The sequence below is a fragment of the Taudactylus pleione genome, unplaced genomic scaffold (genome assembly GCF_031769625.1).
Source record: "Taudactylus pleione unplaced genomic scaffold, aTauple2 ptg000541l, whole genome shotgun sequence".
NCBI lineage: Eukaryota > Metazoa > Chordata > Amphibia > Anura > Myobatrachidae > Taudactylus > Taudactylus pleione.
In genome coordinates this window covers 3,207,501-3,231,076 of record NW_028284943.1, presented here as the reverse complement: position 1 = coordinate 3,231,076, position 23,576 = coordinate 3,207,501, and the positions used below count along the sequence as shown (strand labels likewise).

General features: G+C 47.8%; 1 protein-coding gene across 1 annotated transcript in view; it reads left to right on the top strand.

Moving 5' to 3' along the window:
• Positions 1–1,796: 1,796 nt before the first annotated feature.
• EIF3I (eukaryotic translation initiation factor 3 subunit I) overlaps positions 1,797–23,576 on the top strand; it is a 26,055-nt gene continuing 4,275 nt past the window's right edge. Inside the window, exons 1-7 of the mRNA XM_088451233.1 lie at positions 1,797–1,910; positions 2,557–2,649; positions 4,351–4,438; positions 7,291–7,356; positions 7,821–7,970; positions 8,644–8,771; positions 22,902–23,012. Coding sequence (XP_088307359.1) covers positions 1,908–1,910; positions 2,557–2,649; positions 4,351–4,438; positions 7,291–7,356; positions 7,821–7,970; positions 8,644–8,771; positions 22,902–23,012 — 639 coding nt within the window. The 5' untranslated portion in view covers positions 1,797–1,907. The remainder of the gene's footprint in view (positions 1,911–2,556; positions 2,650–4,350; positions 4,439–7,290; positions 7,357–7,820; positions 7,971–8,643; positions 8,772–22,901; positions 23,013–23,576) is intronic.

Genomic DNA, 23,576 nt, shown 5'->3' with positions numbered 1-23,576 from the left:
TTAGCAAATATATTTTATCAATATAAAATTGTTAGGTTAAAAAAAAATAAAAAATAAAAAATCACATTTTGCCCTGCCCCAAAACTTGTTACTATGTATTATCTGGTTGAACCTCTATTGCATGGTAATGGCTTCCAGACCATGTGATCTCCTGCATGAATAGTGAATACCGACACTGCCTGTCCAGGAAGGATCAATTTCTTCAGAGGTTCCCCATTGCAGAGAAACCACAAAAAAGTAAGGTGTATTTTTATTTAGTACACACAAAAAATATATATATTTTTTTACACATTTTGCTCTACTTAGTCTAGGCCCATGACTTGCAAGCAGAGTGGCCCGTGGAGGATCTCCTAACATCGCAAGATGAGACATCCTTGTTTTGTGAGACAGAGCTGACCTTGCGGTGGGGAGGTTAGGAAGTCCCCTCTCACCCACTGAATAGATACTGTGCACATACGCAGGGTACTGGAGTGACTGGGGACATGCACAGCAGCTCCTGCAGCGCTGGGTATGCCCCAAGTGTGACAAAAACAAGGGGAGTGGCTCGGGTCATGGTATTTCATAACACACCGCTTCTCATAAGGACACGCCCCATTTTTCAGGTTCTTGCTCTTTCAGCTAGCCAACGTAGGCCACTTTCTAAAATTTTTCCAGGGCCACTTTAAATTCCCAGTCCGCCCCTGTGTTTATGTAACTATTTTGCTCACTCAACATCAAAATAAATCACAGGTTTTATTGTGTGAGAAATGTTCCTGCCATGAGCCCTAGGAGTGACCGATACACACACCAGGGCCGGATCCAGAGGTCTGAGCACTCTGTGCCGGACCGCTGCACCCTATCGCGCGCGACCTAAATTGGGGTGTGGCCTCATTACCATAGGCCATGCCCCCTACGTGACGTTATCTGGAGCACGCCTCCAAATAACATCTGGCTGGGGATAAAGCCCAGCCCTCCGTCACTGGCTGGGTTTCCCCCAGCCCTCTTCCATCTCACGCGCACGGCATCCATTCACACTCCGGGGGTAAGGCACCGCCGCACACCTGCGGCAGTGGGGGTCCCCAACCTCCCAATTTCACCACCTGCGGGCCACTTCGACCCACAGGTGGAACAGTGGGACAGTATTGTCCCGCTGAAATCGGGATGTTGAGGAGGGGTGCGCCCTTTATGGGAGGCACCCCAGTTCGACCGCACTGGTCGAACACCCCTAGAACCGGCCCTGACACACACTATGCCGCCCACACACATATAGGCCACGCCGCTGTGCTGCCAGCAGCTTTACCAGTTCTCCTGAGATTCCTCCTGTACTGCCGAAACCGGGCAAGACAAGTGGAGCTGGGAGAGGGGGTGCACAGAAGTAGCAAGAGCCTCTTCCGTAGATTGACCCTGACGTCATCAACCAGTGTCCATCATTCCCTACCATCCAAGTGGCCATAGACGGGGAATATAATCATGTGGCGAGCGTACCGAGCCCAAAACGAGCCGAAGCCGGACTGTGTGGGCAGGAAATTGCACTTCCGCCCTCAGTTCACGTCACTTCCGGGTACAGTATCTAAGGAGTAACTAGTCTTTTCCGTACGCGCAGTCTACTCCTCCACTGGTTTCAATGCTAGAGTGGAAATAATAAACCTATTTGTCTCACACAAGGTCTGCAACGATATCTATAAGGGTGTGGGATGACAGCTTAGCAAACCCATAGCGGCAGGCAGAAATAGCTCTCCCAAGATGGCGCCTGTAGCGGAGACAGGAAACGTTAGGCCTTTTGTCTGCACTTCTGGCGTATAGAGAGAGAGAGTTACACATTCGCGCCTCGCTCCTAGGTCACTACCGCTGGGCGGGACTCACTCGCTGCTGAGAAGACGTCACTGTTCCGGCTTCGTTCTTCTTTCCCCACGCTGCTGCTGCACACCATGGTGAGTGATCTGTCCTGCTATCGGCGGGTCGGGACTATATGCTTCATTTTCAGGATACCCGTAACTCCCCAGCTGTCCTGGGTGCTGGAACATGTTGTTTCTACAGACGTCGGGGAGGTTTAAGCTTGTTATTGCGGCATCTCAGCTCTGCCAGTGTGTGGCCTTCTATTTTCATTATTTTATTAATATGTATGTCTCCTATTTCACTACCCAAGTGATGTGTGGCAGGGGGCATTGCATTACAAAGTCACTACTTCAGTCTAATGTTGTCCATGTTGCAGAAACCGTTTAATACATCTGCACGAGAGTGTGACTGGTATTTAACACTTTCTGGGGCAGGTGTATTAAAGTTTGGGAAGTGAGGAGTGAAAACGACAAACCAATCAGCTCCTAACTGTCATTTTTTCAAACACAGCCTGTAACATGACAGGAGCTTGGTAGTTTATCACTCTCCACAATATCACTTTCCATAGCTTAGTACATCTGGCCCTCTCTTCGTGACTAGCCTGTGGCATTAACGCATTCCACAAAGTGAGATAGTGTTTGATGTCAGACAATAAACGTTTCTTTATTTTATGTATTTAGCAAAGTTGTAATTTCATGAACATCAAGATACAATACACACTGCTTTCATCTCTATCCATAGCGCCCCATCCTGCTTCAGGGCCACGAGCGATCTATCACTCAAATCAAGTATAACCGTGATGGGGACTTACTACTTACAGTCGCTAAAGATCCAGTAAGTATGCCCTGGATTTGACAGCCTAATTCTAATCCTATAACAATATGATTTAAATGTTAAGTGTTGTTCGTTTTCCCCACACTGTTGACAGCCTGGCCACAGATGATGGTGTTTAGGCTTCTGTGGTATTTCAGTCCTTTATTACTAAACTTTTTACCCTACATAATCCTGTCAGTGGATAGGACAGTAGGTTATTGTTGTGTGCAGAGAATATTTAGGACATTTATTTATTTGTACTGATAAGTGGAAATAAAATCCCTGAGGGGACAACTACCTGCCCAACCCATGGTTCATAAGAGGCCCCTGCCGTCCCATTACTCACAGCTTGGAAGATGACTGTAAAGGTGCCCATCCACTAGATGATTTATGTGAGCGATTTAACGATATCATCAGGTTCAGCATGTTTGCAGATGATTGATGAGCCTGCACTGAATGACTGCTCATTCAGTGTAGGCTCATCACAGACTGACAAACGACTGCACGATTACAATGTCATAATCGTTGAGTTGTTTTCAGCTCGTCTAGGGCATGGGCACCATTAATCTTTGCAGATGCTGGCTGGAGAGGTTTGATCAGCAATCATTCAACAACTGTTACCTCAGGAGTTCCTTAGTTATGGGTATTTTATTGTTCTAATAAGAGTCTTATTTAGCAGGTTACTTTATTATAGGCAAAACCCAGCATGTTGGGTTGGAAAATATATATATTTTCCTGACCAAACACGCTAGGTTTAGCCTATAATAAAATAGATTTTATACCAGGCTCTGGGAAAATCAGCAGAACTTGTTACGCCCAAATATAAATGGGTATAGCCATATAAAGCGGCTAAACCTGTCAAAAGTATGGTGCAGAGAGCCCAAAAATCAATATTTCTGGATACCAGAATCCAAATTATGGTGGAATTAGTACTGAAGACTGGAACCATAATATAGAATTTTTTTTCAAGCTGTTTTTGGTTAACAAGGTAAAACAGGCACTGATTTGTTTATTTATCGTTTAAACCTACACAGCAATAAAATGAAGAAAGTTATGCTGCCCATCCACGACACAACATGGAAACGACAGCACGATTACAACATTTTAATCGTGCTGTCGTTTCTATGTCTGTGATGTGCCTACACTGAACGTTCATCATCCCCGTAAATGCTTAACCCGACGTGATCGTCAGGTTGACCAACATCTACTGGCGATGATATATGGCAAAAACGACCAGCAGGCACGCGCATCGGTGGTTGTTTTTTTACTTTAAACTGCCCGATTTGCGGGCGATTACCAAGCGATAACGTTGGTTGTTATCGCTCATTCGCTAGGTTAATCGCCTAGTGGATGGGCAGCATTAGTGGAGACATTTCTTTATTTTTGTCAGTTTAAAAAAAATAAAAAATGTTTATTGAGGAAAATGTTATACATACAGCAAGACAATATAATGATCATCAATACTTCTTTTTTTTTTATTGAGCTTGCATGTGCTTTGGTAGATATAAAGAAAACGGTAACTTGTAGGATAGTTTGAAATCTTGTAATTTACAGGCATTAGAAATCGTGAAAGTGTGTGTCTATTTTCTTTGACTTCACTTTTGTTTAAAAATCTTATCGTTTTTTGGGAGGGTAGGCATTGTATATCCATGTTACGCCATGAGCTGTTCTATTACAGAGCATAACCATGTTTATAGCACTTCTCTGTATCTTTATCTCCAGGTGGTAAACGTTTGGTACTCTGTGAATGGAGAGCGTCTGGGCACATACAATGGCCACACAGGAGCAGTATGGTGCGTGGATGTTGACTGTATCCTTTTGATAACAGATGCTTTTATTGAACTTACTAAAGTGTCAGTCAGTGACTACAGTAGGAAGTTGAAGGGGGTTTGTCAATGGTGGCTACACTTTGGGCCAATCAGTTGTTGTACAGAAATACAACCTAAAGTGAACAATGTGCATCAGTCTATTTAATATTTTCTCCCATTTTTCTTATTTGCTTAGTATATCTTGGTGTAGCAGTTAAGGATACTGCCTTTGAACCTCTATATACCCTTGCCTATACCTTCTAATATCCTTCCTATAAACCTCTAAGGATGACGCTAATTTGCGTACGCAGTCATCCAGTAAATAAAGACTCCAGACCTAGAACATGTGGTTCCAAAGCACAAAGTATTATTCAAGTAATGTACAGCAGTTACACGCTATGATCCTCAAATAATCTTAGCGCAAAGAGATTATACAGACCCAAGTACAATTATACATACGCAGCGCTCTCTGGTCCAGATGTTAGGCATCAGCAAGAAACCCCTTGTCAATAAGCATTCAGCACAAAGACTAGGAACCCAGGGTCAGCACACATATTTATAACCCCCAGAAATAAACAACACAATAGAGAAGTTTGTTGCTAATACCATTGGTCCTAAAGGAGAGGGCATATGTTACAAGGCATTTAAGGTTGATTCAAATAGACACAACCCAGCCTCTAACAACTGGGTGTCTCTGGTTTCCTGCCCCCTGCAACATCCTAACAGTTGTTCATATAATGTACATTTTGTTGCTTGAAGTCTCTGTGGTCCATAAGTTGAGAATGCATGATGCGATCTCCACACCGATGGTACCGGAATACTGTTGAAAGAGTATGCATCAGTACAATACCAATCACGGCTTACTTATCATGTATAAAACCTTAGTTACCAAATAATCTTTATTTCACAGCATTTATGCTAAATGAACAAACTTAAATCTTATACTTTAAAGCTTATTAGACCTTTTATGTGAATATGTAATGTGTAAGTATGCGGGGTGTGATGTAAAGACGCTAGTTAACTTGGGGCAGATGCGTGCGCATGAAGCTAATAAACAGCGTTTTCATACAGGATCTTATGCATTCGCTAATATGCAATTGTGCGTATTAGTGTGTATGAGAAATGGTGCACTTAAATCTCACTTAAACTAAGTGAACACCTAGCAGTGTGGAACGCTGAGCATTATAGTTCCACACGCCCCCCTCTCTCAGCAGCCCCCACCCTTCCCAGGCTCAAAAGTACAGTCCTTTGTTCTCCCAGGTTCTTGTGTAAATGCAAATTAGCTCAGCTACAAGACCCAAACCTCAGATAACACTCTTGGCTTTGAAGGTATTTTATTGTAGGAAGCCTGCTAATGTAAGGTGCTACAAACGACCCTCTTGCTGTATTCGAGCAGGGCCACCTGGAGTGAGAGCAGACATTATGTCCAGGAAGCTTGTCTACACAGGCTAGTTGTCACGTGGCCATTTGCTCTGTTGTTGCTAATGCAATCCAATTTTGACATACTGTACAGCCATTTCTGAAATATATCTTTTAGGGGAATTATAATAATATATACTCTTTATCCAGAGCACCCAAACTACGTAAAGTCATGAAATGGGCTTTTGATGAATCGCCGTAACTTATGACGATGGTCACAGATACAATCGCATGATGCTAATAGTAATATCGCCACATGTACTAAAGTGTGAGTTTATCTAAAATGGCGCTTAGGCGGCCATTCGCAAAATTCCAGCTTCGACACAGTTCTAACTAAATGATAACTTCATTTAGATGAGAATTAAGGCCAGATTTTAAAGCTATTGTTGATTGACTACAGATGTGTAAAAGCTGAAGCATCTGATTTATGGAATGTCAGTCATGTGCCAGAATGTGAGCACTTATCTGACTGACGGAGAGTTGAACACCAGTCCATTTTGTGGATGTTTCTTGTGAGTTTTCGCACTGCAAATGCTCCTGAGTCGAGCATACAAAACTACGGACTGCACAGAATCATACGTGTCTCAGACACATCTCCACTTTGTGCAGAAGGGGCATGACTGGGTGGTAACAGGGTGTTCGCATGTATGCTATTGTGGACTATGCAGAGTTGTGGGAATGTGTAAATACCACCTGTTTTCAGTTTTATCCTTTGCACCAGGCATAGGGCTGGTGCAATTGCCCACTGATGATAGGGCAACAAACCAAGAATGGAGTTAGAAACTGTCCATGTGCAGAGATAAGTACAAGTCTGCATATGGGGGTATGGCCTAATTTAGTTCTGTGCACACAATGTGGAAGTATGTATGGATGACTTACGTTCAACACTGCATCGGCACCTGTATGCCATACTAACAAGCCTGAAAACAAGCTCACAGTGTAGCTGATAATTGGTACCCTGTAACAGGATTCTATGGTGCAGATTCAATTAGCCACATTGTTTGCCGTGTGTCTAAAGCTCTGGGTTTAACGTCCAGAGCTATTCATTGGTTAGACCATTTCCTTGCACAGTAAACCCACTGCTAACACGCGTTAACACATATTTTCTGGGTTAGGTGCCCAAATCCTATGGGTTACCCCGCACGGTAAGCCCCAGAGGGTGCATTCAATGCAGATTTTACCTTGCAGCTCCCCAGGCTGCGAGCAAAAATCTGTTAAGTGCACCCTCTGGGACTTACTGCTCGTGGTGGCGGCACTAATTGGTTAGCAAAGGTAAACCCTGAGGATAATTGAATTGAATCTGCCACTATGTCTATATTTGATTAAGCAGGTTCTGAAATGTGAACAGCATGACACGTGTAATGGAATTGCCTAGTACGGGTACCATGTTACACAAAATCGCTCTGCATGTGAAATTCTTTAACCAAGTGTGCAGGGGACTCGCATCGCGTACTTTCTGGATCAGCAGATAATTCCTGCAGGTTATTTGACTGTGAAACAGGTGGGTACATGGAGCATTTTATAGACTTATTAAATCTCTCATTGTAAACTTCTATTTACTGTTCATTCTGTGTCTCTGACATTCGTTTCAGTGCAAGTTTTTACATATGTCAGGTTCTCCTGATGTTTCAAACTTGTCTGTCTTTGTCTTCTTGCTAAATCATGTAATGTTTCTGAACTACTTATACTTTTCTTTACCTACCCTTCAACTAATATACATTCATGGTAAAATCTGATGCATTTGCACACCAGTGAAGAACAAAGGACAGGCAATGCCAGCGTCTGCACAGCTTTCCACTTATAAATTGTGCTTTTTTATGATATTCATTATTTATAAGTCTGGACCAAGCATTAGAAGCAAGGTTGTCAAGAAAAATGTGCAACAAATGAATCTAGTTTCTGTGACCTCTCATTCTCTTTAGTGCTTTTCCTCACTGGATACTACTTTTACTTTTGTACCTTTAGGGAAACAGCTAGCACTACTGGAGACTAATTCCGCTGTCAGGACCTGTGGATTTGACTTTGGAGGCAACATCATCATGTTTTCAACAGACAAGCAGATGGGTTATCAATGTTTTGTCAACTTCTTTGACATAAGGGACCCATCCCAGATAGGTGAGGAATTGGAAGATTAATTTTCTTAGAAATAGGTGTCTGGGGTACTTAAAAGTAGCTTAATGTTTGCAGATGGAGTAAATCCTCATATTTTCTTCATCCAATTGTAAAGTTTGGATATTAGTGTTGAAAATCTAAATGTATTTGAAGCCTGTTACTCTTAATTAAATGAGGCTATAGTCTTGTGATTTCACTTACATTTTGTATCCAGTGGAATTATTATTACTATTTTTTTATCTTTCTTCTTGATTAGCATTTTTGTAAATGCAATTCTTATGTTTTTTTTTCTAAATATTTAATATATTGAGGATTATTTTAATGGCAATTTAATTTAAAGTTTATTACACTGAGTGCAGTGAGTCTTGGTAATTGTCTTTGATCTTTTATGTTATGTCTATGTTGTGCTTTATTTCATTTTAGAACTATAGACAGCTAACCCTATTCGGTTATGATGGTCAATTTTTTTTCATTACACTGATATCTCGTAAGACTATGCTGCCGTTGCATAGGTCTTTGTGATGTATTGAAAATAATTAGTGATTGTAGAAAATAGACTGGATAAGACATCTCTGCTGTGTATAAGTTTATAAATCCTTGTATACTAACCTGTTATTTCTCTTGTGGTCAATAATGTCTGAGATTAACTCTTGTTGATTTCTTTGTAAACTATCAGAGGACAATGAGCCGTACATGAAGATTAACTGCAGTGAGTCTAAGATAACCAGTGCAGTGTGGGGGCCGTTGGGTGAGAATATCATTGCTGGACATGAAAATGGGGAGCTGAACCAATATAGTGCTAAGGTGAGACCAGGGTAACTTCTACCAGATGGTCAGAGGAGGCAATTTAATTGTTTTTTGGGTGGCTTTTTGTTTTGGGCGCACGATGGAGCAATTCGGTTGTTGCTCCGTTTGAGCGAGCTAGCCGCCAACGTTTCTGCTTGCACCCTAGGAGGATGTGATAAACACGTGGTTTGGGCATTCCAACCAGGTCTTTAGACGGGTTTAGTGATTTTACATGACTAAACTCGGTCTAATTGGGCGTGGAGACCGAGATAATAAATGGGCAACCAGAACAATTGAATTGTAAGACTGAGCACCCATTAATTATTGCAGCCCACAAAACAATTGAATCATCCCCAGAGTGTTGTATAAAGCAGTAGTTGTGGTTAGCCATATTGAGGCATGTAAACTATTATTTCTACCTAAGGGTCCTTAGGGATCCACAGGGATACCTTGGGGTATAGGTCTTGGCTCCAGCCATGGGCACCACAGAGTTAAAGATGTCCTCCCAGGATGCACCGGGCCCCCTCCTATACCCCGCCCCCAGGCCAAGGCACCTCAGTTTCAGTAGGTGCCCGGCCGGGAGCCGGTCATCGCAGAGGGGGCCTGTGTATAACAGCCCCTGAAGATCTTCAAGAGCGGTAGCATAGGACTGTCCAGCGGACGCCCATGCTACGGCTCCGACACCCCCGCCGGCGGCCACCACCGGTAGCGATCCGGGGAGCTCGGCGGGCTCTTGGGGGTTCCAGATAGCGGAACCCCCGGGGGCCTTGGACTGTGGCCGGACCTACGAGGGGCTGCATAAGGTAAGCAGCGGGCGTCTGCGGGAGGCGCCCGCTGAATCACAGTCCGGCGTCCCCAGGGCTGGGGGCTCCCTGGGGACGGCAGTATAGTGGAGCCAGGCGGATGCCTGTGCTCTCCACTAGACCACGAGGGATACGGGGCTGGAGCGTTGCGGAACAGCTTCCAGCATCCCGGGGGGTTAATGGCCTGCCAGGGGAGGATGCCTTCCCTGTAGCGCACAGGAGGCTCCTCCCCATCACTGCTCTCCGCCGCCTTACATTAAGGTTTTGGCGGGCTGAGGTAGTGACCCTCCACAGGCCCGCCTCCCTTCATCCTCCGGCGGCCATTTTATGTGACAGACGCTGTGGTGACAGGGTGCGGAGCCTGGGGTGCCCCTTACATACCTCTCCTCCAGTAAAGGTCAGCGTATGTAGCGCTTTCACTGCCAGGCTGTAAGTCTGTGTATGTGATAGTGCATTTAGTGCAGGGTTTTCTGCATTGTATGTGACTTTATGCTAGCGCTGTGTGCCTGATCTTTCTCCTGTCAGCCATTTTAGCTATCCCTATTTCTACTTCAGGGTCCATAGGGTATCCACAGGATACCTTGGGGTATAGGTGTGACGTCAGTCGCAGGGCACCAAAGAGTTAAGCTTTCAGCCTCCCAGGATGCACTAGGTCCCCCTCCTATACCCCGCCCCCGGGCCAAGGCACCTCAGTTTAGTTTGGTGCCCGGCCGGAGTCGGGTGCACCTGTTGGAGTGGGGGCTAGAAGAGCCCCTGAAGCTTTTTCTTCATGCAGCTGTGGCTGCACATCTGGATGAACAGCATGGACAGTCAGTCCTGACGTCCATGCTGTCTTCCCTACACCCCGCCGGTACCAGAACGCCGGTACTGATCCGGGGATGCTGGTGGGCGTCTGGGGTCACAGCTAGCGGTGACCCCAGATGCTCCGGACCATGGCCGGATTCAAGGGGGACAGAGGTAAGCAGCGGGGTCCCGCGGTGGGTCCCCGCTGATCACATGGTCCTAAGTCCCCAGGCAGGGGGCTCCCTGGGGACTGGCTGCAGCGTGGAGCCAGGCGACCAACCTGCGCTTCCACTACCCCCTGGGACAGCGGACCGCAGCAGAGCGGTAGCGCTGCGGCGTCCCAGGGGTTAAATGCATGCCAGGGGAGCGCGCCTTCCCTGTCTCACAGCCGGCGCCTCCCCCGCTGCACACAGCCCTCTCTGCACTGTGCTGACTGGTCCTGTGTCAGCGCTCCTCCCCCAGGCCAGCTTCTCTCTGCTCCTCGGCGGCCATCTTCTCTGCAACGCATGGTGAACGCTGCTGGAAGTCTGGAAGGAAGCATCGTGGTCTGGGTCCCCCCGCATACCTCTCCTCCGCTGTGGCTCAGGTCTGTGTATGCAGCGCTGTGTCCTACCAGGCCCTGTGTCTGTGTAGTTGAGTGATCAGCGCTGTTAGTGCAGGAATTGTTATTTCTCTGCATTGTATGTGACTGTGCTAGCGCTGCCTGTAACTATTCTTCTCTAAACTGTCAGCTTTATTACTGTCCCTGTTCTTTCTGCTAAAGCCCTTGCGGTGCGGTGCTGCAGGGTGGTCTCTCGCCTATTTAATACTTAATTGGTGAGAGAGGTCACATACGTGGTGCCATCATGTCTGAAAGTGATTTTCCCCTCCGGCTACAGTGTACCACGTGCAAAGTACCGTTAGCGGAGGGGGAGGGTAGCGCGGAGGGCCTTTGCCGGCAGTGTTTGTCCATGGCGCGGCCTATTACGGTTACAGCACCGGTACAGGAGCCGCCCTGGGCTTGTTTCGCTCAGGCGTTAACAGCTTTAGTGGGCCAGTTAGCTCCGCAGCCCGCGTTTACTCCGATGGGTTTGTCCCAGCAGTCTGTGGTGTCGTCACCCATGCAGGGGTTCCCACGACAATTGGTGGTACCCCACAGTCTCCCTATTTCCCCGCTCCCGGGTTCTCAGGAGCCAGCGTGGGTTAACTCCCTGACGAGTTCTTTACAGCACTTGTCGGATGTGTTGCAAGGGGAGTCTGTGATGCGGCCTCATAAAAGGCCGGTGGCGTCTCTGTCCGCTCCTTATGAGGATGACGAAGGGACGTCTGATGATGGGGAGATTCTGGATCCTTACGATCAGGAACCTTTCCATACTAAGGACGCTGATGCTAAGTCCAAAGTATATATTCCTGGACTTATTCGGGCGGTCCGCACAGCCTTGGTGATTGAGGACGAAGTTCCCCCAGCGGCTAAATCTAAGTATGCCTTTTTCAAAGATGTGAAGGGCGATGCCACAGTCTTTCCTCTTTCGGGTCAGTTGGTGGACCATTTAGAGGAGGCGTGGAAACAACCTGGCAAAAGATACCAGCCGCAGAGACGCCTGGCGGTGGCTTATCCGTTCGCGGATAATTATTTTGCTAAGTGTGAATCCCCTCCACAGGTGGATTCTCACGTGACCCGTCTTGTCCGTAGTGCCACATTGCCGATGCCATCCATGTCCTCCTTTAAGGATGCTACGGACCGCAAGGTAGAAATCTGCCTGAAGTCCGCTTACTCCCTTGCAGGGGGGGCAGCACGGCCGGCTATGGCCATTTGCTGGGTTGCCAGAGCGATGGAGCGCTGGGCGGATTCATTAGAGGCTTCTTTTGAATCCGACTGTCCGGCCGAACAAGCGGAGTTGTTTGGCAATCTCCGTGATTCGGCCACCTACATCAACGAGGCGGCTCTAGACATTAGTACTCTGGTGTCTAGAATTTCTTCAGCAGCGGTAGCTGCTAGTCGCACCTTGTGGCTGCGATCCTGGAAGGCGGACGCAGATCCAAGAAAGGTCTGGAAGCGTTGCCGTTTACCGGAGAAGTTCTCTTCGGTCCGGATCTGGATAAGATTGTGGCCACGCTGGCGGCAGCCAAATCTGCTTGTCTCCCGTCGGCCGCTGCTCCTTCTGGTTCTGGACCATCGTCCTTTCGGTCATCTAGGGCCCAGGGCAGGCCCAAACCACAGTCGTTTCCTCGACAGGCTGGCCCTAAGAAATCGGTCAAGCCCCGGAAACAGGCATGGAGTACCAGACGTCCGGCCCCCAAGCCAGATGACAAGCCTGCGGCCTGACGGTCCGGGTCTCCCCTTGGGGGATCCCAGGGTGGGAGGCCGCCTGCTGCAGTTCTCCCGGTGTTGGTCGTTCACTACGACAGACACTTGGGTTCTGGAGGTGGTCTCTCACGGGTACGCCCTCTCCTTCCGGCACAGACCCCCGGCTCGATTCTTCACCACGGGTCTACCATCAGACCGGAACAAGGCTACGGAGCTGCGGAAGGTATTGCACACTATGCTCCAGGCTGGAGTTATAGTGCCTGTTCCATTCTCCCAGAGGGGCCAGGGTTTCTATTCAAATCTATTTTTGGTACAGAAACCCAATGGGTCATATCGTCCGATTCTCAACCTCAAAGCACTCAACAAGTCTTTGCGGGTCCCGAAGTTTCGGATGGAGACCCTACGGTCCATCATTCTGGCGCTGGAACCTGGGGACTACATGGTGTCATTGGACATACAGGACGCTATGGCGGTCATGGCGGCTTCTCTGCGGCTGCAAGGAGTCCGCATGTTGCCGTACTTGGACGACCTGTTATTGGTGGCAGGATCTCCAGAGCTCCTGTTACACCACTTGGACCTGACCATTGCACTGCTGCAACGGCACGGCTGGCTAATCAACTGGCAGAAGTCCACTCTAATCCCGTCTCGGAGGATTCTGCATCTTGGAGCCTTATTGGACTCGGGACAGCAAAGGATCTTCGTGACGGAGGACAAGATCTCTGCTTTACAGTCAAGGGTGCGCAGTTGTCTGCACAGCCGCCGGGTGTCCTTACACTCGGCGATGAGGTTACTGGGCTCCATGGTGTCGGTGTTCGACATGGTGGAATACGCCCAGTTTCACTCCAGACCTCTGCAGCACCTGATTCTGTCCTAGTGGAACGGGCTGCCTCAGTCTCTGAAGTTCCAGACGATTGTGCTCACCCCGGAGGTTCGCCTGTCCCTTGCGTGGTGGTTAAAGACGACCCACCTCAACAAGGGACGTCCGTTCTGGGTTCCAAATTGGGTCCTGTTGACAACGGACGCCAGTCTTCGGGGCTGGGGAGCAGTTTCGGGTCCACACTTGTTCCAGGGCAGGTGGACACCGACAGAAGCGGAGCTTCCAATAAATATCTTGGAACTCCGTGCGGTCTTCAATGCTCTCCTGCAGGCACAGCGGTTTCTCCAGGGTCACCCGGTGCAGGTCCAGTCGGACAATGCTACCACCGTGGCCTACATAAACAGGCAAGGAGGAACTCGCAGTCGGGCGGCTCTCGTAGAGGTCTCTCGGATCCTGGTTTGGGCGGAGCGCAATCTTCCGGCCATATCAGCGGTCTTCATCCCGGGAGTGCTAAATTGGGAGGCGGACTTTCTAAGTCGCCAGGACGTTCATCCAGGGGAATGGTCCCTGCACCCGGACGTTTTTCAACTACTGGTGGACAGGTGGGGTCTTCCAGAAATCGACCTCATGGCGTCCCGGCACAACAACAAGTTGCCGGTGTACCGGTCTCGCACAAGAGACGAAGGGGCGTCTCTGGTGGATGCTCTGTCCGTCCGGTGGACGTTCAGGTTCGCATACCTGTTCCTTCCGGTCTCCCTTCTTCCACGGGTAATCCGGAAATTCAAACAGGAAGGAGGGACGCTCCTGTTGATAGCTCCCGCGTGGCCCAGACGGCACTGGTTCTCTGACCTTCAGGGTCTGTCCGTGGACAGTCCTCTGCGGTTGCCGCTACGACCGGACCTTCTGTCTCAGGGTCCTTGTCTTCACCCGGACCTGACTCGGCTGTCTTTGGCGGCGTGGCTGTTGAGACGGCCATGCTGAGGTCCTGGGGGTTTGCCAGCTCTGTGGTGCGTACCATGTTACGAGCTCGGAAACCGTCTTCCGTGAGGATATACCATCGCGTGTGGCATACGTTCTTCCAGTGGTGTCGACCGAGAGGTTATGCACCGCGGGAGTTTCGTCTGTCTCGGATTCTCGCCTTCCTGCAAGCGGGACTAGATCATGGGCTTCGCCTTGCTTCTTTGAAGGTACAGGTTTCGGCCCTATCTGTCTGGTTTCACCGTAGGATTGCTACAATCCCGGATGTGCGCACCTTTATGCAGGGTGTTCTCCGCATTCAGCCGCCCTTTGTTCCACCTGTGGCGCCTTGGGATTTGGCTGTGGTCCTGAGGGCTCTCCAAGGACCGCCGTTTGAACCACTGGGCTCAGTGGATATTAAATGGCTAACAGCTAAGACTGTTTTCCTTCTGGCCGTTGCTTCAGCCAGACGTGTTTCTGAGTTAGGGGCTCTTTCTTGTAGACCCCCTTTCTTGGTTTTTCATGGGAACAGGGCAGTGCTCCGCACTCGGCCCGAGTTTCTTCCCAAAGTTGTTTCCCAGTTTCATGTTAACGAGGAAATAGTTGTTCCGGCCTTTAACTCACCGGGTCTTTCCGTGGGTGAGGCCTCTTTGGATGTTGTGCGGGCCTTAAGGACTTATGTTGACCGCACTTCTAAACTTTGGCAGCCTGGATCCGTATGGCTATTTCTGAAGCTTATCTTCATGAAGGCCTACCGGTCCCTCCTTCTCTGAAGGCTCATTCCACTAGGTCTGTGGGTCCTTCGTGGGCAGCTCGACGTGGTGCCTCGGCAGTTCAGATCTGCAAGGCTGCTACGTGGTCTTCTGTCCATACCTTCGTGAGGTATTACAGGTTTGACACCTTCGCCTCTCAGGATGCTTCCTTCGGGCGGCGGATTCTCCTTTCTGCACAGGAGCGTCCCCACCCTTAAAGGATACTGCTTTGGGACATCCCCAAGGTATCCTGTGGATACCCTATGGACCCTGAAGTAGAAAATATGAGATATGGTAAGAACTTACCCTTGTTATCTCTATTTCTACGAAGTCCATAGGGTTCCACAGGACTCCCGCCCTGTCGCACCTGTGCTGCAGATGGGCTTTGCTCTGGTCACCGGTTTTCCGTCTCCCTCTGGTGAGAATGTGATTCTTGTATGTGTCCAGATCTTTGTTCTCTCTCTTCCTTCTCCTCCTCCGGCCTATGGCTTGGTAACTAACTGAGGTGCCTTGGCCCGGGGGCGGGGTATAGGAGGGGGACCTAGTGCATCCTGGGAGGCTGAAAGCTTAACTCTTTGGTGCCCTGCGACTGACGTCACACCTATACCCCAAGGTATCCTGTGGAACCCTATGGACTTCGTAGAAATAGAGATAACAAGGGTAAGTTCTTACCATATCTCATATTTTCTTCCTCCTGACCAGCCCTCTCAGTGCCAGTACTGTCAGGGTAGGAATTTACCTCACAGTTTTAGATGTATTTCTGTGAGAGGAGTGTCACATACCACTATGTCCAGTGAGGACTCTGTTAGAGGAGCACCTCTCCTATTTTCCTGCTCCAGATGTAAAGCAGGTGTGGGGGAGGGGGTGGTACTTCAGGATGGGTTATGTGCTGCATGTTTGGCCATCCCTAGTACCTCTGCTGTACCCAGCACCTCTCAGGAGCCACCTTGGGCTTGTTTTGCACAAGCCCTTACTGTTCTTGTAAATAGGCTTGCAGCCCCTTCTACCTTTCCACAATTGGGGTTTGCACAGCAGGCGGTAGTCCTGCCTCCTGTTCAGGGAGTTCCAGGACCGATAGTAATGCAGTGCCCCCCCGCAACAGGTCCTTAATCAGGCTGACCAGGATCAATCTAGACCTGCTAAAAGACCGTTATTGTCATATCCATCCGCTCAAGATGATGAAGATGACGGCTCGTCTGATGAGGGCGAAATTGTAGATTTTTCGGACACTGACACTCCTCAAGTAGGGTCAGAGGCTAAGTCTAGTGTTTACATTCCAGGCCTCATACGGGCAGTCCATGCGGCCATGGTAATTACGGACGACAACTTACCGGCAGCGCCTACTCATGCTTATTTTAAAGAAGTTAAAGGAGCTGCAGCAGTATTCCCTCTATCTGGTCAGCTAGTTGATCACATGGAGGAGGCCTGGAAATCTCCAGGAAAAAGGTTTCAACCTCACAAGCGTCTGGCTTGTACATATCCCTTTGTGGAAGATTACTTCACTAAATGGGAGTCTCCTCCTCCGGTGGATTCTCACATGACGCGCTTAGTAAAGAGCGCAACTTTGCCTATGCCGTCTATGTCTTCTCTGACGGATACTACAGACCGTAAAGTGGAGATGTGCCTAAAGTCTATCTATTCCCTTGCTGAAGGAGCATCTAGACCAGCTATGGCTGTCTGCTGGGTGGCCAAGGCTATGGAAAGGTGGGCGGACGCTTTGGAAAGGTCATTTGCTTCTGAGGGTACCAGCAAACAGGTTGTGTTAGTGGGTAACCTTCGGGATTCCGCTACGTACATTAACGAAGCAGCTTTGGACTTGAGCCTGCTTACCTCTAGGATTTCTGCGGCGGCTGTGGCTGCTCGACGCTCCTTGTGGTTACGTTCGTGGAGGGCGGACATTGAATCCAAGAAAGGCTTGGAATGCTTACCCTACAATGGGCAGGTCCTGTTTGGACCAGCTTTGGACAAAATAGTAGACACGTTGGCGGCTGCCAAATCTGCATGTCTACCCTCAGCCCTGACTACGTCTGGGTCTAAAAATCCGTCCTTTCGGTCCTATCGCCCTCCGGGAAAACCTAGGGTCCAGTCTTTTCCGAGACCTTCAGGTCCCAAAAAGACCGCTAAGACCAAGAAGCAAGTTTGGAGTACCAGACGTCCAGCTGCCAAGCCGGACGACAAACCCTCAGCCTGACGGGTTGGGCCTCCCCTTGGGGGGTCCCAAGGTGGGAGGCCGACTTCTGCAATACGCCCAGTGTTGGTTCAAAACCACCACAGACACTTGGGTAAGGGAGGTGGTATCTCAGGGATATGCCCTCTCCTTCCGCAAAAGGCCTCCTCATAAGTTCTTTCTAACAGCACGTCCTTCAGATCCAACGAAGGCTCTAGCGATCCAAGAGTCGGTGTGTTCTATGCTTCAGATGGGAGTAATAGAACCTGTTCCGTTATCCCTGAGAGGGACCGGATATTACTCCAACCTTTTTCTGGTTCAAAAACCAAATGGATCATACCGACCTATACTCAACCTCAAGTCCCTGAACAAGTTTTTAAGGGTCCCTCGGTTCCGAATGGAGGCTCTGCGTTCTGTTGTTTTAGCTATGCAACCTGGGGATTTTATGGTGTCCCTGGATATTCAGGATGCTTACCTGCATATCCCCACTACCAGGGTTCATCAGCGTTACCTCAGATTTACAGTGTCGGACCTCCATTACCAGTTTCAGGCTCTACCGTTTGGCCTTTCCACGGCTCCTCGGGTGTTCACAAAAGTAGTGGTGGTTATGGCGGCACACCTGCGGTTGCAGGGAGTTCGCCTGTTACCTTACTTGGATGACCTTCTGTTGTTGGCAGGGTCGCCACAAGTCCTTTGCAGCCATCTACAACTGACAATATATGTATTGCAGGCTCATGGCTGGATAGTGAATTGGAAGAAGTCCTCTCTAATTCCTTCTCAGAGAATGGTCCATCTCGGGGCATTGTTGGACTCTCAGCAACAGAGGATCTTCTTGACGGAGGAAAAGATAGCCCTGTTGCAGCCCAAGATACGCAATGTTCTAAGCAGTCGCCGAGTGTCTCTTCTCTCAGCGATGAAGTTACTGGGTTCCATGGTGTCAACGTTCGACATGGTGGAGTATGCCCAGTTCCATTCCAGGCCTCTACAAATGTTGATCCTTTCCAGATGGGACAGAAATCCCCGTCGAATAAAGACACAGATGATCAGGCTCACTCCGGAAGTGCGCCTGTCTTTGACGTGGTGGTTACAAAAGTCTCATCTCAGCAGGGGACGTCCATTTTGGATTTCGGATTGGGTCCTTCTAACAACGGATGCCTGCCTTCGGGGCTGGGGCGCTGTGACAGGCCCACACGTCTTCCAGGGACGGTGGATGTCAGAGGAATCTGACCTGCCAATCAATATATTGGAAATTCGAGCAGTGTTCAGGGTGCTGCAGCATGCAAGACCGTTCCTGCTGGGGAAACCTGTGCAGGTTCAGTCAGACAATGCCACCACAGTGGCTTACCTAAATCGTCAGGGAAAAACTCTAAGCCAAGCGGCTCTAAGGGAGGTGTCCCGCATTCTGACTTGGGCAGAAGGCAATCTTCCGGCCATTTCGGCCGTCTTCATTCCGGGTGTGCTCAACTGGGAGGCGCACTTCCTCAGCCCCCACAATGGTCTATTCATCAGGAGGTGTTCCAACTCCTGGTGGACAAGTGGGGTCTTCCCGAAATAGACCTCATGGCCTCCAGACACAACCGCAAGCTGTGGGCGTACGGATCCCGAACAAGAGACGCAGGAGCTCTCCTGGTGGACGCTCTGTTGGCACGATGGAATTTCCAATTCGCGTACCTGTTTCCTCCATTCTCCCTGTTGCCTCGAGTAATTCGAAAGTTCAGGCAGGAAGGAGGCAAGATCCTGCTGGGTGGCCCCTGCGTGGCCCAGAAGGAGTTGGTACTCGGATCTCCAGTACCATCCATCGACACTCCTTGGCTGTTACCTCAGAGGCCGGACCTATTGTCTCAGCGTCCTTGTCTCTACCCGGACCTGAGTCCGCCTATCTTTGACGGCGTGGCTCTTGAGACTTCCCTCTTGAGGTCCAAGGGTTTCTCTAGAGCGGTGGTCAATACCATGTTACATGCTCGTAAGCCGGCTTCAGCTAGAATTTACCACAGGGTGTGGCATACCTATTTTGAGTGGTTTCGCCCTAAAGCGTACGATCCTCGCGAGTTTAGAATATCGAGAGTGTTGGCTTTCCTTCAGGCAGGCTTGGATTTAGGTCTACTCCTTGCTTCACTGAAGGTGCATGTTTCTGCCCTGTCGGTTTTGTTTCAACGAAGGATTGCTATCATCTGGTAGCTCCATGGGATCTGGCTGTAGTCCTGAAGGCGCTACAGGATCCTCCATTTCAACCTCTGGGTTCTGTGCATCTGAAATGGCTTACGGCAAAAACAGTGTTCCTTTTGGCTATTGCTTCAGCCAGAAGGGTGTCGGATTTGGGGGCTCTTTCGTGTCGCCCCCCTTTTCTCATTTTTCATTCGGATAGGGCGGTACTTCGTACCCGTCCCGAATTCCTTTCTAAAGTGGTGTCTAGTTTCCACATTAACGAGGAAATTGTGGTCCCAGCTTTTAATTCATCTGATCTCACAGCTGGTGAGGCTTCTTTGGATGTGGTACGGGCTCTGTGGATTTATGTGGACCGTACCAGTTCTTTGAGAAAATCGGACTCTTTGTTTGTCCTATATGGATTTCATAAGAGGGGTTGACCTGCCAATAAACAGACTTCGGCACGCTGGATCTGCATGGCGATTTCTGAGGCATACACTCATGAGGGACTTCCAGTGCCACCCTCTGTGAAAGCTCATTCTACAAGATCTGTGGGACCTTCGTGGGCAGCTCGACGTGGCGCCTCAGCTCTTCAGCTTTGTAAGGCGGCCACGTGGTCCAATGTCCATACTTTCGTCAAGCATTACGCCTTTGACACATTTGCTTCTCAGGATGCTTCCTTCGGGCGGCGGAGTCTCCTCTCGGCACAGGAGCGTCCCCTCCCTTGAAGGATACTGCTTTGGGACATCCCCAAGGTATCCCTGTGGATCCCTATGGACCCTGAGGTAGAAAACAGGAGATATGATAACAACTCCGTTTCTACGAAGTCCTTAGGGTCCACAGGGCGCCCGCCCTGACGCCCTGTGCTTCCGTAGGGGGGTGTTCTGGTCACCAGTTTCTGTTTCCCTTTTCTATGAGAATGTGAATCTTGTGTGTTCCAGACTTTCTTCTTGTTTCCTCTCTCCCGGCCTATGGCTTGATACTAAAACTGAGGTGCCCTGGCCTGGGGGCGAGGTATAGGAGGGTGCATCCTGGGAGGACATCTTTAACTCTGTGGTGCCCATGGCTGGAGCCAAGACCTATACCCCAAGGTATCCCTGTGGACTCTAAGGACTTCGTAGAAACGGAGATAACAAAGGTAAGTTCTTACCATAGCTCCTGTTTTTACAACTCGGGCCCTTGCACTGCCAGAGTTTTGCTATTAGAGCATGCTGGGATATGTAGTCCCACAGCAGCTGGAGGGCCCGAGTTTGACACCACTGTTTTATTTTACATATATATATATATATATATATATATATATATATATATATATATATATATACATATATATATATACACACACTTGCCTCATTAATCCAAACAACTACAAATGGGTTTGCGCTAATGATGGACTGATGAACTTTATAGTAGCCGGACACAGCAGATATAAAGATCAAGATGCCAATTCCATATAATGTACAATTTCTATGAAAACATGTATCACATTAAATAATTACACCACGATAAAAACACATACAATACTCACTCTACATTTATCAAGCTTAATGCGTATTGTGTATTGGCTAGTGAGGTGGTCACGGACTGACTCAATTATTGCCACGCTTTCAGAGTGATAGACAGAGCTCCGCTCTAGCTTGACGTATGGCTTAAAGGTAAAGCCTCCATAACGGAAGCAAAACGTATCAGTGGATACCTTTTCATAGCTGCACGCTTACCTGATTAGTAATACTCCGTCTTCACTGCTTTGCGGGAGCCATCTGTCAAGCTGGAGCAGAGCTCTGTCTTTCATGCTGAATGCGAATTGTATAGCGGCTAGTGAGGCAGTTACGGGCTGACTCAATTATTGCCCTCGGAGCTGCTGATCTCTGGACTGACTTGGACGTTTGCTTTTATGCTGGGCGTAACTCCCTCAGCCGCCCCTTAGAGCACCTTGGACAGATTAGACTAATTACAGCTACAGACCTGGGGGTCTGAAATTTGACAATCAAAATTATACATACCTTTGAGATGTCTGGTGAGAACTATTTTTTGGACTGATTGCTTTATTCAGTATGCAAATGGTTTCTTTGGGGGACCCTCAAGATTCATAATATACATATTAATATCTAGTGACTTTTATAATTCTATAGAGTATTAAGATATTAACCCTTAAGGATAGTGGGTAAATGTAGAGTGAGTATTGTATAGTGTTTTTTAGTGTGGTGTAATTATTTAATGTGAAACATGTAGTTTTCATATTAATTATACATTATATTGAAATGGCGTCTTGATATTTATTTCTGCCATGTCCAGTGACTATAAAGTTTCAGTACTTCATTAGCGCAACACCATTTGTAGATGTGTGGAGTGCCTTTTTTTTTAGTCCCTTTTTTTTTTTTTTTTTTTTAAGTTGTGGGCTTACACAGGCCCATAGGTGTATGCACCTGTATATAGTACATCTTATATAGGGCCATATTCAATCAGGTGCGAAAAGTCAGTTTCTGCGGAGAAGTATTGAGTGACGTCACTTCACCATGCGAAAAGTTCCCTCCGTATTCAATTCCAGAGACTTTTCCCCGGTGCGGAAACTCAATGTAATGGAACCTGCGAAAAAGTTTTGCCTATGAATAGCTGTCAAAAAAAAAGTGTAGAATTGGCGTTTTGGGGTGCAAACGTCCGGAAACCACCCAGCAATCTTGGGACAGTCCCCCAAAGAAACTGTAAAAAAAAAAAAAAAAGTTTAAAAAATACTTTAGATCACCCCAAAATACTTCCATTTTGGGGGTGAGAAAGTCCAAAGTTGGGGGACAAGCCTAAAAACTAGCAAAATAGACTCCAGGGGGGCCCCCAAGTATGCCCCAGATGTTTGTAAGTTTGCAGGTGCTTGCGGCAGGTGGATTTTTAACGTCTTAAAACTTTAGCAACTTTAAAATATGCTTGCACCCATTTTCATGTACCCCAAATTTGCTGGGAATACTTATTTTCTGCAAAAAAAAAAACCTGCTAAATGCTATTCTTCACCACTTTTGCAAAGATGCTAATCAGCAGCTATTGAGAGCATTTATGTACCCCAAATACCTTCAGCAGGGCTATTCAGGGGGACCTACAGTGATTCTCCCCCCCCCATATGTAAGTGTATCTTTTAGGAGAGGACTGGCTGATTTCCCCAAATCTGACAGGGTAGTGCGCATGTTACAGTTTCGCAGGTTCCCTTCTTCGCTGATTTATAATTGAATACGGGGGTAAGTGGGGACGCACATGATACTTTTTCGCCCCTAATTGAATATGGCCCATAGTGTATTGGCGCCTTGCTTAGTGCTTATCTAAAAAAAAAAAAAAAAAAAATTGTATCATGCACTTAATGTAGTGGTGTGTGAATTTCAGGACAGACAAAAGCTCAAAGTATGGCTCTAATTGTATTTTTTATATATATATATATTTATTTATATTTGTAGTCTGGAGAGATTGTCAACAGTATCAAAGAACACACAAAGCAAGTCAATGATATCCAGAGCTCCAGGGATATGACCATGTTTGTCACAGCATCCAAGGACTGCACCGCCAAGGTGAGAGGATTCCCAAGCTGAAGGTTTAATGTAGATAAAAGTTTGAGACAAATGTAATCTGTTGGACTCACACCCCTTTTTTGTTTAAATGTGAGATACCCTTGCAAACTGTCTATCTATGGGTAACTAGCGTGTGCGGTCTACAGTAGTTATCAAGTTGACCTGGGTAGTGCAAGTAGCCTTATTTTCTATTCCGTGCAAACTCCACACATTGGCTATATGACATGTCAGTGTGGTTTTGTGTAGACTGTAGACAGAGCCTGTAGGCCCCAGAAATAAGGTGTCCGATACACCCTAATAGAAGGTAATAAATCATAGCATGGGATTTTATTTACAACAAAGCCCCTTAGCAACATTTTAACAACTTTAGTTATAAAGCTCCATATTACAGGAAGAAGTCCATTAACTGGAAAACCTTAAGAAGCATATGTATCAATTTGGCCATGTTAAAGATATCTGATATTGCTACTATTTACAGCTATAACTCAGGGCAAATTACCAAGACCCACCAGCCTGGACACTGCTTCCGAAAAGATCCGGCTGTGAAGACAGAGACAGGAGCTA